The sequence below is a fragment of the Cupressus sempervirens genome, chromosome 3, assembly GCF_028749045.1.
Source record: "Cupressus sempervirens isolate cs-2001-9-10 chromosome 3, ASM2874904v1, whole genome shotgun sequence".
NCBI lineage: Eukaryota > Viridiplantae > Streptophyta > Pinopsida > Cupressales > Cupressaceae > Cupressus > Cupressus sempervirens.
This window is the reverse complement of record NC_143120.1, coordinates 899,453,934-899,470,904: the sequence shown is the minus strand read 5'-3', so window position 1 is coordinate 899,470,904 and position 16,971 is coordinate 899,453,934. Positions and strand designations below refer to the sequence as shown.

The following is a 16,971-nucleotide window of genomic DNA, read 5'->3' as shown; positions in this document are numbered from 1 at the left end:
TTTCAAGAAATGATATTGAGATTCTTTAAATTTAAAAAAAAACATGAGAAAAAAAGATGGTGGATAATCTTCTCTAAAGAATTGTTTTGTAATTATATTTCTTTATATGTTGGAGGATACTATAAAATAGACATCATGAATATCTATGATGATGCTAATTCTGTCGGTCAAAATAAAGTTAATTTTTTGTGCCATCTATCAAATGGGCAATTTTTTTATTATTGTGTTATTATTGTTTGGGCATTTTTTTGATTGAGATGCTTATACTGGCATTTAACTATATTATAAATACATTTTTTCATGTTTTCTAGGCCATCCATATCTACTGTGATACAAATGTAAGGGAAACATGTATGGCTTTACTGTCATCTATTTATGAAATAGGTGGCCTTTCATTTTGTTTATATTTGAACGGGTCTCAGTGTTGTTTGTTTACAGTTTGAGCAATTAGAGGCTGTGTTCACATAAATGGTTGTTGTGTTTGAATGATTTACTCAGCATATTAGTGCCCTTAAGTGCTTTCTTTCTTTTTCTAACCATCTCTGGAAATGGATGATCCGAGATTGGGGATAGACTCGATTCTTGAAGCCTTTCTAATAAAAAGCATGGGGTGTATTTACAGGGTGATGATGAAGGCAGTTCTGAGGGAATAGATTCTCCACATCTAAAATTTTGGGAAGCAATAATATGGCTTGCTATCTTGACTGCGTTTGTTTCTTTCCTTTCAGATTATCTAGTCAATGCTATTGAGGTAAACAATAATTTTCAAGTTTCAGCATATAGTTTCCAAGGAATTGAATCTAAATTAGCTGAGTTGTCGTCAACCATGTTCATGCTTGTTATTTGTTATTTGAAAATTTCATCAATAATATTTGATATGAAAAATCTCCTTTGTCACACAAAATAGAATGTGTATTCAATATGGGTATCTTAATTTTTTTCTCGTGTTGCACAATAAGCTACTGAATTTTTGATGTTTGATGTATTAACAAGGGCTTTCACCTCAATTTTCTCTGTAAACTTTAGCACTTGACTTTGCAATACTGCAACTCATTTAGCTGACATATACGCTTCTTCACGTAATTCCCTCTTGATCTTTGCTGCCTCAGAGATTGCAAATAATTTCTCTGGAACTGGACTCCCTTTGACTGTCATATCCTCCTCTTTGAAGAAACTGATCACAAGACAGTCTGAGTCTTCATTCTTTAAGCCGCATAATTTACTCATAGGTTGCGTTGAGTTCTTCCTCCCTTGAATGAAACCTCTCATAATCTAAATAGGCTTAGTGCACCATTGTTGCAGACTCAATAATGAAGAATAACCTATAGCAATGATTTGTGTCTTCATATGATAGGAAGCAATCCTCTAACCATGATGGAAATAAAGATACCTTTGAAATCACTAATATCAGGATATTTAGTCTCTGTAACTAGAAATCATTGACTTAAAAATCTGAAATATTATTAGCATGTCTGCAGTTGCAATTTGAGCACCCCAAACAGAGCAATCAGACTTTAACGAATACCTACAATACTCGCACAAAATAGTCTCAATTAAATCTGCAGCCCTTTATGTGTGATCAATTCAGTCCCATGTCTGCAAGCAGTGTCTATTTACTTGTACAGGGTAAAAGGATACTTATTGCATGTAGTGTAGTAAGATATAACATAGAACAGATACTTTATTCATATACGCAATATGCACTTCAATGCTTACAATAGGATTTAGATGATTACAATGATGATCCAAAGCCTCTTCCGGACTGTGTAAATATACTTTCTCGAAAGGGTAACTCAATTGTCACGCGCCCGTTCGGATACTATTTTATTGGTCGGCTGCAATATAGAATCTATCGACAACATTATCCCCCCAAAAAGTAAAGTTGTCTCCGGATGACAATACAACAAAATTCAAAATAAACAACTAATTACATCAATGTATAGATACTAAGCAGAGGGATGCGTACTTGGCGTAGTGGCCGTTCGCGCCTTTTGTTCGTTCAGCTATGCTCGTAGCTTGTAGACTTGCTCCTTTCGAACTTTCAATTTTGCTTTTGCCTCCATTTGAAGCTCCAAAGCTGATTGCATCATCCGAACAATCTCTCCCAGCTCTTTCTCCTTCTCATCTCCTACTCACTCTTTCTCTGCTGCTAATCGTTTCTTCTCCCCTGCCAATTTCTGTAACTGACTCTATTTAGCTAACAAGGCTGCCCTCTCAGATTCCTAGGCTGCCCTCTCTGTGGCTAGCCTGGGAGTTGACTCCTCTCGAGCCCTCTGAGCTGCTACCTAGTCTGCCTGACTCCTTTGAAGGGTGTAATATGCCTCCCTGTGTATCTCCACTATCTCCTGAGTCAAAGTCTCTACTCGGCTCTCCATAACAGGACCTCTCGTCGTGGTCCAATCATGTCGCATCTCTGCAGTCTCCATACTCGGCCATCCCCGTTCTTCAAAATAGATTGTAAAGGCAGCTAGGTATCCTAATTTCATGAAGGATACTACTCTATCCAGCTCCTTTGCTACTGAATCCAAAGCCTGTATCTTTGCAGAGGCCACTACCTGGCGAGCCTGAGTTGCTAGAGCTGCTACATTAGTGAAGAATGCCCTTCTCATCCCTAATTTTGGCGCTACTAGATGCTGCTACACACCCATAGCCCTCTCTACTACTTCCGCCATTCGCTCAACAATGCTATGTAGTAGTCCCTCATCCTGTGTCGGCTCCTCCACCTATGCCTGCAAAGGGTCTTCCTCCGGAATTGCTTCTCGCATAGGTGTCTGCAGGTATGCCACTCGAGGTGTTGGGGTATGATGGAACCACGTACTCAAATATGTACTCAACTTCTAGGTTATGCTCTCTCTGTTTCGCTTAAGTGATGCTAACAATACCATATCCACTGTAACCATTGCATCTAAACCATCTATGTCCAATTGGACACTCGATGCCCTCAAACCCTTGCCTGTTGGTATCTGCATTACTCCTACCTCAGTGTCCATCTTTGTATCAGGTACAAGTACCTCGGCCCAAGCCTTTGGTAAAGCCTCACGAGTAGGCTCCATCGTTACCTTCGGAATGACTATCTCCGTTGGTGGTGGATGTGCCTCTGCTAATGCCTCAGGAATAGCTTGTGTCTCCGCTCATGCTTCCGCAACAAGCTGAATCGCAACTGAAGTTGGCGTCATCACTATTGTCTGCCTAAGCTGACTAAAATCCGGAATGTCATGTATACCAATGGAAGCCAAGTGTGCCGTTGCTGAAAGTGTAGGCCGTGGGAATCTCAACGGTGTAGTTGTAATTACTTCTACTTCCTTGTTCTCTTCCTCCTCCCCATCGGTCCCACTTTCCTCAGAAGAAGTTTCCTCTCGACCACTGTCAGTATTTCCACCATTTGGTCTCGGTAGTTTCTGTCCGACCATGGTCTTGGTGCACAGTGTATTCAGATGTCTCCACTGCATAATTGGGGGTTCGCCTGGTGTGAGTGGTCCCAGTTTGGCCTCCAGTGCATCGTTGGGGATCATTCGTGTTGTTGCCTCCAAGAATAGGCCGATGGCATAATGCGACATGTAGAATGTCTTGTGCTGTAATGTCATGAATTCATACATTCGTTCGGCCAACAATATAGCCCAGTCATACACCCTACCATGCAAAATCCCGTTCATCATCGCCACATGTGGAAATGAAATATCTGAGGTGCGGCTAGAGCCTGTGAGGCTACTCTTCACAATGTCCATCAGACAACGCCGGTGACCTACCTGCACATTGGATTTCTTCAACCCTCTACCCCTTGACATGTTTGTGAGAGCTTCCTGTTCCGCCTGCATCAGATTCGCACATACGAGTTGTATCAACTGTGTTTTTACTTCTTGACTCAACTTTCTAGGTTTGCTATCTATCTTCCTTCCTCCCTGTGCATGGCCAGGTATCCTGAATACTCGTGTGAAGTCAGCTAGTTTGAATGATATCACCAAGTTGCAATCAAGGTAATCAAACGTACTGGTTCGAGAGAACCCATCATACGTTTCTACCATGATGCGTAAAAACCCTTCATAATCTCTGATATAGAACACAGGCATTTGTATCACCCATTCAACCTGTGCTTTCCAAATGCTGGCCTTCCTGCCACCACTTCCGGCATTCTGCACTATTCAATCCTTCAAATGCAACATTCTGTGCTGTGGGAATCTTCGTCGCAGCCGATTGTGTTGGTTGCTTCACTTTCTTTTTGCTTGGTCCTGTACTGGTTCCTCTTGCTACATGGACTCCGTATGGCAAAGTTTTTACATTCCTGTTCATGGCTGCTGAATCCTCGTCCAATTTCTTTTTCCAGGCTCTCTTGTCGGCTGAATTTATAACTGTCACCTTTTTGTCAGTTTCTTCCAATAAAAAAAACAAAAAATCCGTTAGGTCGGTTACTTCTCTCCGTACAATGTTATCTCCAAAGTTCCTTTTTACTTCTGATGGCGTCTGTATAAATCCGTATGGCCCTCAATCTTGTTTAATACTACAGCCTGCATAACTTTCTAACAAGATGCATAAAGCCCTCACTTCCTTGAATTCCTTATGTAGTCTCTCATCATCTTGTTGCTTCTTGATCCGTCCTGCGATCACGAGGGATTAATAATAATTCATAGAAACAAACTATCCTGAAGAGAAGTATATAGACCAATGCAAAAAGACTACATGGATATCTATTCTAAAGTTTGAACTAATAAAAACATACACAACATTATTTAAGAGAATTAAGTACTTATCTCATTTTTGACTAAGTTGAGATGGCAATAGCTTCCTCTTTGATCAAAGAATAAAGATCTCATGCTCCTACAAGATTTTTAAGACATGTTCAACACCTTTAATGAACAGATATAGGTCTGCAACTAAAATATAGGAATTTTTGTAGCAGACTTTGCACTTAATCATGGCACCCAAGTCTCTTGGCTAAACACAATGCCCTCAAAATTCACTCAAATAGTTTAAGTCAAAATAGAAGACCTCAACAATGTGAAATTCTCTGCAAAGTAAGATCAAGCTCTAAACAACATTTAATATGGAGCCCATCACTAAACAACTAGAGATCATAAAAAAAGGTTTCTTTCAATCTCTTTCAAAATATTAAAATATAATTATCCACTGAAACAATGTAGCTTCCCTTCACACTGAAGACTGAGTATCCAACAAAAATAGGCAACTAGCTTGCTGATCATTTCAGAATACCTGAACCAGACTGAGGTCAACCACGTTCTATCAATTTCATATGAATCAGCAAAAATGAATTCTTGAATCTTGCTGACTGTCTCTCCAGCCATAAAATTAAAACACAGTTAAACCAATCAGCACAAAACCCAAATAAGGAATTTGAAGATGGAAAATCTATATAGAAGAACCCTTCTTAGAATGAAAAACAGATGCAGAATCAACTATAAAAATGACACCTTTAATTTGAGCAGCGCCTGCTCTGCATTTACAATCTATATGATCTTCTTATATCCTAGAGACACTTAAGAATTGATCAACATCAACCAAATACAAAGAGTATAACTGATACAGAGATCACTGTAGCTATCACAAAATGACCTTCAGACCTTCAGACACCATCCAAAAGATACTAGAAAAATTCTCAACTTGCCTTCACATCAATAATACTATCACATACTAATGATATCTCAATTAGGCATCGTCAATAATGTCCATATCGGGGCTAATGAAAACTCATGGCAAGTGGGATACCAAAAGCTCCATGGCAGTTACTGTTTATGCTATTTCGAGTTCCATCTACATGAGTAGACATAAAGACTTCTTCAAGAATTGCTTTCTGATAGAATAAGTTCCGATAAAGAGAGAAGATACTCTTGTCAGAACTGATGCCAGCCAGTGCAGGATTCTACATGGCATTACAAAACAATGAAAATGAATGGTGACTGTTAACATTTGAAACCAGTCTATTTTCTATCATCTTTGTAGCAACAAAGACAAATTTGAATGAAATAATTGTGATGAATTAAATTCTGGAACAATTAAACAGCTGCTTGCATATCCAAATGAACAGAGAAAAGGACACCACGGTGAAGTGAAGAGAGCATAGAGTCTTATGATCAGAACAGCAACTTAACTGAAAGCACCATAGAATAATAATAGACTCGATCGCCACGACACAGAAGGAAGAAAGAATGTAAGACATAGCATGGTCAAACCCATAAGTTTGAGAACAAGGTGATTATTATTGAAGATTTTTCAGCTGCACAACCATCTCAGGTAAGTGATATCTCCTGCAGCCATAAAAACATTAACAATTGACTCATCCAATTCCTCGTTTAAATGTACTGATTATTGGAATCAAATGTTTCAAGCAGAAGAGGAAAAATTATGTATTTGATGTCAAGTCATTTGGTTTTTGGTTTCCCAATGGAGGAAAATATTTTTTTTTCCCTCGCAGGTTATAAATGTGTTGAAAGAGTTTTGACCTTGCTAAACCTTGTTACAGAGTTCTTCATATAGGTGTAGTTAGGTGTCAGAGAGGCCTCAATTTCCAAAGGCAAAATATTTCAAACATGTTTATAGGGTTTCATGTTAAAATGAGGAATGCCATGATAAAAATGTTTCAAAGAGGCTGAAAGACATTTTGATTTTACTTGTAGGCATTGCTGAATTTCTAGAGGAAATTGTACTTGCAGAACATTCTTACTTGTGGTTTTTAACAATTCACCATATCAATCTGGCTATCGGTCTGACTGTCTGATGGGGAAATGCATTAGAAAGTTTAGTCGAGTTTTCAAGCACAACCAAGGGAAGATAAGATGTCTTGATGGTGATTTTCTTTTGGTTGCATGGATAACTTACGGCAATTCCAAATGCTATTGAAGAAAATCTTGTGAAAGAAGAGTATGAAATGTTGTCATACAAGGAATTTGGCTGGTTTTTGTTTTGATCTTCTCTGCCTCATTAGTATGCTATTTCAAACCTGATGGAAGTTACCCATGGAATCCTTAGAGAGATGATCCTTAGAAAATCAACTCTGAAACACGATTGATAGGTTTTAGAAACAATAGATTGTTAAGCTGTCTAACAATATTTTTTGAATCTTTGGGGACTTGTATATGCAGACTAGAGCTATTCTATAAGTCAGTTTGACAGCTTCGCATGTTCATTTGGTTTCTTGGAATTCATAACTATATTGGAGATTTTGAAGTCTACTTCATTTTCATTTTTGTATGTTGTCCTTATATGTTTTCCTCGTTCACTTTTGCAACATAATATATAATACTATAAATTGATTTCAGTGTTTAAGGGCACTGATATTTCAATTTCAACTTGGAAACCATATTAATTTGTTGAAATGATCTTATTTACTGGTTGATGGTCACTTCAATGTACTGATATTGTTTGTAAGTTCGTGAATGCTGTTTTTTTCTCTCCAATAGAATAGTATTGTGTACTCAAATGCTGAAATGGACAGCATAAAGCTTCATTTGCCGCAGCTAGGGATGCATTATAGTTGAATTTATGGTCATGTGATAATATAGTGTCAGAGATGTGAATCGAGCCCTTATGTTTAGCGAAACAGCTAATTTGTAAGTATTTGTGCTTTATACAGGGAGCATCATCTGGTAATCTTAAACTAAATATTTCTGTGATATTATATTATTTAGTTAAGGGACTTGGATTGAGCCCATATCTTTAGTGAAATGGTTAATTTGAAGGGCATGTGCCTAAGATTTATATTAAATAATGTTGTATGAGAGACATGAATCGAGCCCTGGATTTTAGTGAAATTGCTAATATGAAATGCCCTTATTTTATATAGGGGGCATCTAAGAGCTGGAATATGCCAGTTGCATTTATGAGTGTCATCTTACTCCCAATAGTTGGGAATGCTGCTGAACATGCAAGTGCAATAATGTTTGCCATGAAAGATAAGCTGGTTAGCGAAAATTCTCTATTTCTATATATTGTCAATAATATCATTTGATTTAATTTTTTCATTTTTTTCAATCTCTTATCATTTATTGTATATAACTATGACACCGTTACAAGACATTACATTATATATGATTGACTTAAACTATAACACCTTTACAGGACATTACATTAGGTGTTGCAATTGGATCTTCAACACAAATATCAATGTTTGTGGTAAGTCTTCTAATAATCTCAAATTACTATTTATGCATGTGTGCTAATGTGATTATTAGAGTATTCAATTATTATTTAATGGTCATTTAGTTGTACTTAGTTCCTTTCAAGTTAGTTGTGTTATTTTAGATAGTTTCTATTTTTGTCTTCAGTTTATGATTGTTTCTTATGGAAATGTCTTGTAATTGTCTATATATTGTAACTTCATTTTTATAATCAATCAAGCAATTGTCATTACATGGTATTAGAGTAGGGGCTTTAATTTTAGGTGATTCTGATAAATATTTTTAAAAGTCTTTTTGAACTGATTCTAAAAAATAAAAGTCATGGAATTATCATGGACATTTTTGCTCGTTTGCAAGTGGTTTGAAAGATTTGTTTTTTGGACGATTCTTGCATTTTCGAGGGTTTTTTAGGTCATTTTTTGGCTGAAGTTTAGTTGGAAGTTTTTTCTTTTTCTTCTGCTCATGCATCTTTGTGCATGTGTATTTGTGTGCCAGCTACGACGTCTAGTTCATCTCTTTCTGTGTGCAAAGGCATGGCTCGCATTTACTTATGTTTTTTGTAGGCTCTCTATGTTATGTCCTAGTTTTTTTGTTGATCCTGCATGACATTCTTTGCACGCTGCTAGAATTTTTTTGGCTTCTTGAACTTTGTGTGGGACAAGAAAAAATAGACTCAGGCACAATTTTTTTCTACATGTTTTGATGGTTCACATCAACTTTTTTCATTGTGTTTCTTTTGTACCAAACATTACATGCCAGATCTAGAGCTTTTTGTGCCATTGTTTTTTGGATTGCCACAAAGCTATAACATGTGGGTGGGGTTTGTGGTAGATTGTTTTTTGCTATACACTCTAGGAATTCTATGGTGGGTTTTTTTTTCTAGGCATTATTATTTTCAGCATCTAGGGTTTTATTTTATGTGTAAAACTTAGTTTGTTTTGCAATTATCTGAGTAATGGGATTTTTGCCTCAAAATATGTTTTGTTGTTTTGTCTTGGGATGTGTCGACTCTTTCTCTGACTTAATCAACTTCTTTTGCCTCAATTCATATGCCTTCACATGGTTGACTCATGTTGACCTTAGTGTTTTCAATGACATTTTTGCCAATGTTATGCTGGAAAACAATCAAAAGTTCAATGACTACAAGTACAACATGTGGAAATGACACTTGGTGACATCTTTGAGTATAAGTGTCTTGACATAGTTGTTCTGTGTACTAAGTCTCGACATACGACGACAATATAATTTCACAGCCAATATGTTGAACATAAATGTTAAGTGGTGGTGTTCATTAAATTATTGGTCACTGATGATCAGTTGCCACAAGTGTCGTCTGATAAGACAACTATAGAGATTTGGAAACACTTAGGAAGATCTCCATGAAACTCAAATAAAAGTAGAGCGTACTTTCTTAAGTACCAGTTGTTTTCGATATGATGGACAATAAAGTATCCCTATAGAAGCATCTTCAAAGATCAAGGATATTCATGATCAGCTAGACCCTGTCGGCCGTGGGATGGAAGAGGACATGGTAATCATTACTGTTTACCGCATGGGTAAATAGATTAATGCACACAGATAATGAACAAGAACAACAATAGCAATACTCCTTTTATTATTTGCATATGCCAAGAGATTAGATAATGCTGATGATGATTTACAATGATTCCAAATGGGGTATAAATACTTCCCGCCGAACCTTCCCGAAGGGGTCCGTTGTCTACATTACAATACTAATCTACCTGTCGGCTACAAAATCTTTACCGACGACATGAACCCATCGGCTACACAATTTTTACCAATGACATCATCCCTCCCAAAAGAAAAGTCGTCTCCTGGCAACTTCAAAACTAACAAAAATAGGAGACCACAAAATACAATATAGAAAGAGTATATGCTAGAGAGGAGGCTGTGATCCTGAAGAATGCTACTGTCGGTGCAATTCATATACTTGATCCATCTAGATGCTCAAATCCTTTTGAATCCGTGTATTAACCTCTACGGCTTCCTTTAGAAGAAGCATTGCATCCATAGCTTGGGTCTTTGCCAACTGCAATTCCTGCTCAGCCGCTTCCTTATCCCGCAGAAGTGTTGCATGCTTAGCTGCCCATGCTGCTTGCTGGCTGGCCAAATCCGCATTTACCTTTTCTGTAGCCTCCCTCTCTATTGCCAGAGACCTCTCAGTTGTGACCTTGTCTGCTGACTTGTCTGCCTCCGCACGCCTGCGAGCATAATAGACTTTTTTGTACGATCCTACTATCTTGTGCGCCAATTTCTCCATTGGAGTAGTGCACGGCCCCAACTCAGGTTCAGTGGCCCAATCCGCCAACATCTCAGGTTTCAACTGCTGGCCATCCCTTGTCCTCAAAACACGAACGAAACTGTTTTGGACAAACCCCTCTGATAAAAGCTTGGACCAAATGCAACTCTTTACGCTGAGTCAAAGCCTGCAAGGCAATGGTGTGTCCCTTCTTCAGTGCAACTCGCATGGCTCTGAGGTAGTCCCTGCACCTATCCTCATCTAATCCATAATCCTCCTTTGTCACATCGTCCATGGTCCACTCCCCATCACTACTCGTCTCCGCCACTGCTGCGGTAACCATGTCCACATCTGGTGTTGCCTCCTCCTTCTTGGGCGCATCCTCGGACTGTAAAACTGCCACCTCTTGTGGGTCCGATACGGCTACTGGTCCTGGGGAGACTCCTCCATGTCTTGGGGACTGAATGGACAGTCCAACCTCTGCAGGAATGAGTCGGAGCTGCTGTCGCAGAAATGCGCTCACTCTATCCATCACCTCCATTCTCTCGGGCTGCTATGATTGTGTTGGTTGTGTTGACTGTGCCTCCGTCAACAAGAAAGATGAAATAGTGACCACCGCATCTGAACCAATGACATCCAAACGAACCTGGGGTTCAAGCTTTGGTGCTGGCAACTCTATGAACTCTGGCTCTGTTGGTGCAATAGGTCTAACATACGATCCTGTGAAGGCATGCCCTCGGTCATAGCTATAGGAGACACAACATCCGTCAGGGCCATCGAGAAAGCAACATTTGTAGTAGCCGCCAGTGCAACATCTGTCGTCTATGGGACACCATCAGCCCCTGCCTGCGGGACATTTGCTACTATCCGTGGGACAACATCTGCCATTGTCGGTGGGGTCATAACGATCGGTGCATCACGCTGACCAAAAGGAGGAATGTGTGAAGTGGTGGTGGACAAGTGTGCCGAAGTTAGCAACTGTGGCGAGGTAAAAAATGTGGACTCGCTAACTACTAGTTCGCTATCAACTTTCGTAGAAGTACTCTCTTCCTTGTACTTAGCCCCACTGCTCTTTGAAGTGTCTTCCCGTCCGCTATCCGTGTCCTCGTAAGCCTCCAGTCCTCAGAATACCTTCTTCTGCTCCGCTGTTGTTCCACTCGTGTCCAAACATCTCCAATAGAATATTGGAGGCTCTCCTTGTGCCAACTTTCCCCGCAGTGGAGCCTCAAAATCATCCATTGGTATTTGATTAACGGTTGCCTCCAGAAACAGTCCAATGGCATTGTGCGACATAAAGAACGTCTGGTGCTAGAGTGTTATGAACTCCTCCATCCGGTCGGCGAGGACTGTGGCCCAATCGTACACTATGCCATTCATGAATACAATCTGTGACAACACTATATCCAAAGCCCGACTTGCCCCTGTCAACATGCTTTTGATGACATCCATGATGCATCTCCAGTGGCCCTCTCGAATAAGATCTCGGCGAAGCCTTCTGCATTTAGACCTCTTTACCATTGACTCCATCTCCTCAGGTGTAAGATTGCGGCCTACTAATCTTATCCAATATTCTTTCCATTCTTGAGACAGCTTGTGGTTCTTGATTTCCACCTTCTGACCTCCTGGGCTAGGGATGCCGAAAACCCTAGTGAAATCCTTTGGTTTAAAAGAAATCGTCATCTGATGCTTCTTGTACAAAAATGTGCTAGTTCTACTGTGCTGATTATATGCTTCTATTATGGTTCGCAAAACTGATTCAAACAATCGAATGGAAAAAACTGGAAGCTGGATGGCCCAATGCACTTGTGCCAGTATCAAAATCTGCTTAATTACCTCTGTGTCCGGAGTCTCTTGCCACCATTTCTGGCACTCGCTGCCATTGAGTCCCCTCAAACTGAACTTTAAGATGTGTGAGTTCGGCTCTTACTTTTTGCTTCTAACTGCTGGAAGTAGATGGCCCTGCAACTTGGATTCCAGAAGCTAAAACTTTGGTGTTCTTCTCCATATTTGTCTTTAGCTGGTTCTTTCACTGCTTCATTTTCCTGCTGATTCCATAATAACGGCTTCTTTCCTACCTTTATAATGTAGCGTTCCTAACGCTTTTGCTTTCCGTGGCAAGGTTCTGTTCAGAACTCCTCGAGATTTTCTTTTTCTCAAATGAAGATTTACCCAAGTGAAGTTGTGAACATTCAACCATCCGCCATTGGAAAAAGATTTTTGCTACCGAGAGGAAAATGTAAGCCGCTTGCCCTTTCCTTCACGTCATTTGACCTCGCTCATTGCTCTCGATGTTTAATTCCTTTTGCCGCTTCCAGTATTCTTTCTACACCTCCACGCACATTTTTTATTTATTTATTCCGAAACACCAGGATTCCACATGTCAAATAACTTTTGTGCCTCTCAAACAGACGGATCCTACATGATTGAAATGGATCGATTGTTGCGGCCTGGAGGCTATTTTGTGAGCTCAGGACCTCCTCCTATATGTGATGAGTACAATGATCCTGATGTGGCATGGTACACACCATTGAAAGATTCCATCAATCGGTTTCCATCGTTGAAGAGAGAGAAGTCTCCGTGGGGGAATGAAAAGTGCTAGATTTATGCCACGGAAGGAGAGACAAGTTGAACACTGTTAATGAAGACAAACCAACGTTGCGGGAATAAAAGGCAACCCGTTCAAGCTGTGGAGGATACAGGAAACCCGCAGAAGAGGAGTTCAAGCCACGGGGAAACAAAGGAGACCCAGTAACATAAATCTCTGTGGGCAAACACTTTATGACCTCTCTGAGAGTGAAGACACTTTCTCTGGGGGGATGAAAAGTATGAACATTTGCGGAAGAATAGAAACTTCAAGCCGTGGGGAATGAAAAGGTTGGCCGTAGAAAACACTGCGTGTGGGACAACACCAAATGTTTACTGCATGGGTAAATAGATTAATGCACACAGATAATGAACAACAACAACAACAACAATACTCCTTTTATTATTCGCATATGCCAAGAGATTACATAGTGCTGATGGTGATTTACAATGATCCCAAATGGGGTCTAAATACTTCCTGCCAAACCTTCTCGAAGGGGTCCGTCGGCTACATAACAATACTAATCTACTCGTCCGCTACAAAATCTTTACTGATGACATGAACCCGTTGGCTACACAGTTTCTACCGACGATAATTACAATAAAGAGTTTTCTATGTTCATATGATCTTTTTATGATACGCTCAATATCACTTGCACTAATCTTGATCTCAAATTTCTTGATCTTTGGAACAAGCTTCTACAATAGGATCGATGGAAACTATAGTTCAAGTCCAACTCCAACACTTTGATTGAATAGATTTTCACAGCAAAAGCCTCAGATGAGGACAAAGGTAAAGGCAAGTCTTGTCAACAAAAGGGACAGGGCAAACCTCTAGAGGATCCTAAGAAGAATATTTAGTGCAACTATTGTCATAAGTATGGCCATATGAAGAAGGATGGCAAGAAATGATTGGCGTTTGAACACTCTAGACTATGAGGGTCTCAATAGAAGGTCCATGTTGACATGCATTGTGAACATAAGAAGTTTGTCTTTTATTTGTTCATGGCCAAAAAAATATTTAATCGTGTGAGATCAATTGCTTGGTACATTGACTTTGGCACCTCTTGACACTTCACGCATTGTTAAGATTGATTTATAGAATACACGTCTTTCACCGATTCATTGATCTTTGGAGGAGACGAGGAGTATATAGTTGTCAAAAAGGGCAACACTTAGATCATGTCTAGTGGGAGAAATGCAATAGTTCTTAATGCATACTTTGTGTCAGGTATAGAGCTCAATCTTTTGTCCGCTAGTTAGATTATACGCTATTTGCCATAGTTGGATGTTGTCTTTAGTTCACACAAGTGCGATATTGTTGACCACAATACTTACACCATAGTTGTTGGTCTAGAGGATCATTGCCTTTATAGGTTTGTTGATACTAGTTCATGGCAGCCAAAAGTTCTTCCATCACCAAGCTTTGTTATCAATGTATAAGCACCTGAATGTTCACTATCTCTCTTAGTTACTTCGGGAGGGTCTAGTTGCTTGGTTACTTGCAATTTCAATTCATAATCCTTGTAGATCCTGTTAGGGTGGAAACTAGCATTGGCCTTCATTTTTAGATGGCGAGACTTGGAAGGCATCCAAAGTCTTGTAGTTGGTTCATCCAGATGTCTGTGGACCGATGAATACTCCACCAGTTACTGGATCCAAGCATTTTTCATTATTTGTCGATTCTTTTAGGGAAGAATGTGGGTTTATTTTCTTAAAAACAAATTAGAGGTGTTTAACATGTTTAAGATTTTCAAGGCCTTCACGGAAAAAGAGTTAGGTTGCCAGATAGTCACTCTTAGGTTAGACAATGGGGGGAATGTTGTTTTTGAGATCTCCAAGTTTCATGCAACACATAGCATTTCAGCTTACGACACCTTACAAACCTCAATAGAATGGTGTTGTTGTGCGAAGAATCTTTGTTAAAGCAGAATCATTGAGTTGGCCCGATCTATGTTGGAACACAAAAATGTTTCGAAGAAATTTTGGACAGAAGTAATCTCCATTGTTGTTTACCTTCTGAATTGGTTTCCCGCACAAGCTGTTAAGAAGATGACTAAAGAGGAAAGCTTGGTTGGACGAAAGCCCGAGATTAGTCATTTAAGGTCTTTGGCTCTATTGCACATGTTTGGATTCTAGATGCCAAGTGCACAAAATGGGATTTCAAGACCCAGAAACTAATGTTCACGGGCTACAGTGATAACCATAAGGCTTATCAATCGATTGATGTATACATTGATCGTCTCATATTCAATTGTGATGTTATATTTGATGAAGAATAAGGGCCCTTTCAGCTCGCTTCTCCTATTTGGAGCCTTGAGGATCAGCCTTTTAAGGTAAAGAATCTAGGCATTCATCTTCCCTTAGGTCTACTTGATGGGAGTGATTGAGGTGACTTACTTTGAAGATGTCGAGTCTCCCGTGATATTGCATCGCTCGACTTTCCTTAGGAAAATTTTGATTAGCATCCATATGACTTTGTTTTAAGGTGATATTAATACTTTTGACTTGGATGTAGCTCTTCTACTCTCTGGCCTAAGTGGTGAGCCAAGGCTATTGGCGATCTTCATGATAATGAACTTATTGAGGGCAGATCCACATGGCGCAAGATAAAGCATCAAAGCTTAGTTAGCTTTGTTCTTATGACCAACATACATAGTGTTCATGAACCTTAGACATATTCAAAGGCGAAAGGAATACTTCAATGGGAACATGCTATGGAAGCTGAACACCACAGCCTTTTGAAGAATAACACTTGGGTCATGTTTGATCTTCCATCTACGAAGAAACCCATTGGTTGCAAATGAGTGTATAAAGTCAAGTCTAAGGTTGATGGAACTCATAATAAGTACAAGGCTCAATTGGTAGCCAAAGGGTTCTCATATAAAGAGTGCATCAACCATGAGGAGCCATTTGCTTCTACAACCAAAATGAGCACTAGTTGGCTTGTCCTCACTATTTCAGCTCACTTTGGATGGAAAGTCTATCAAATGGATGCCAAGAGTACATTCCTTAAGTGTGAGTTGCAGGAAGGAGTCTATATGACGTAGCCTCTAGGTTTTATGGTTGTCGGTAAAGAACACTAGGTAAAGCATTGTATGGCCTTAAGCAGGCTCCTAGAGCTTGCTACATAAAAAATGATAAGTACTTAGTTGATAAAGGCTTTCAAAGGAGTCGATTCCAATCTATATGTTAAGAATATAGGTGTTGATATCCTTTTTTTTTGTCATCTATGTTGATATTTGGTCATCACTTGTAGTGCAACACTCTTGATTGACTAGATCAAACAAAATTTGTGCTATTCACTTGATATGACAGACTTGAGGCTTCTGCATTATTTTCTTGGTGTAGAGGTTTGGCAAACTGATGGCCAAATTCTTATTTCATGGTTGAAGTATGCCAACAGTTTGCTTGATAAGTTTTGAATGCACGGTTGCAAACCTGCATCTACACTTGTGAAAAAAGGGCTGAAACTATCAGAAAAATTGGATTCACCTATAGTGAATGAATTAGCGTTCAGGCAAGTAGTTGGTAACCTCATATATCTCATCACCACTAGACCTTACCTCAGTTATGCTGTGGGCTGCATCTTGTTTCATGACAACCCCCAAAAGTTGAACATTGCATTGCAGTGAAGTATGTGCTGAGATATGTGAAGGGCACTGACCAATAGAAGCAGACATCCTAGGCTTATCAGTTTTACAAACTCAGATTGGGCAGGTTTTGTTGATGACATGAAGTATACTTCTAGTCTTCTAGGTATGTATTCAGTTTGGGCCTAGGTGCCGTGATATGGACTAACACGGAGTAGTAGGTAGTAGCTCTTTCCTTGACCAAAACAAAATATAGGGGAACTGTTGACTCAACTTGTGAGGCAGTTTGACTTCGAAGAATGCTTTCTAACATGCTAATGTCTCAAGTAGGTCCTTCACCCTTCTACTGTGACAATCAAGGGGTGCTGAAGCTTGCCAATTATCTAGTCTTCCATGTGCACACCAAACA

At 39.5% G+C, this 16,971-nt stretch overlaps 1 protein-coding gene across 3 annotated transcripts in view; it reads left to right on the top strand.

Moving 5' to 3' along the window:
• Positions 1 to 16,971, top strand: part of LOC149569699 (vacuolar cation/proton exchanger 3-like) — a 78,048-nt gene that overhangs the window by 22,945 nt on the left and 38,132 nt on the right. For all 3 annotated transcript variants that reach the window (XM_089822420.1, XM_089822422.1, XM_089822421.1), the window contains exons 8-10: positions 623 to 751; positions 7,793 to 7,909; positions 8,068 to 8,121. In XM_089822420.1, the coding sequence (XP_089678546.1) occupies positions 623 to 751; positions 7,793 to 7,909; positions 8,068 to 8,121 (300 nt within the window). The remainder of the gene's footprint in view (positions 1 to 622; positions 752 to 7,792; positions 7,910 to 8,067; positions 8,122 to 16,971) is intronic.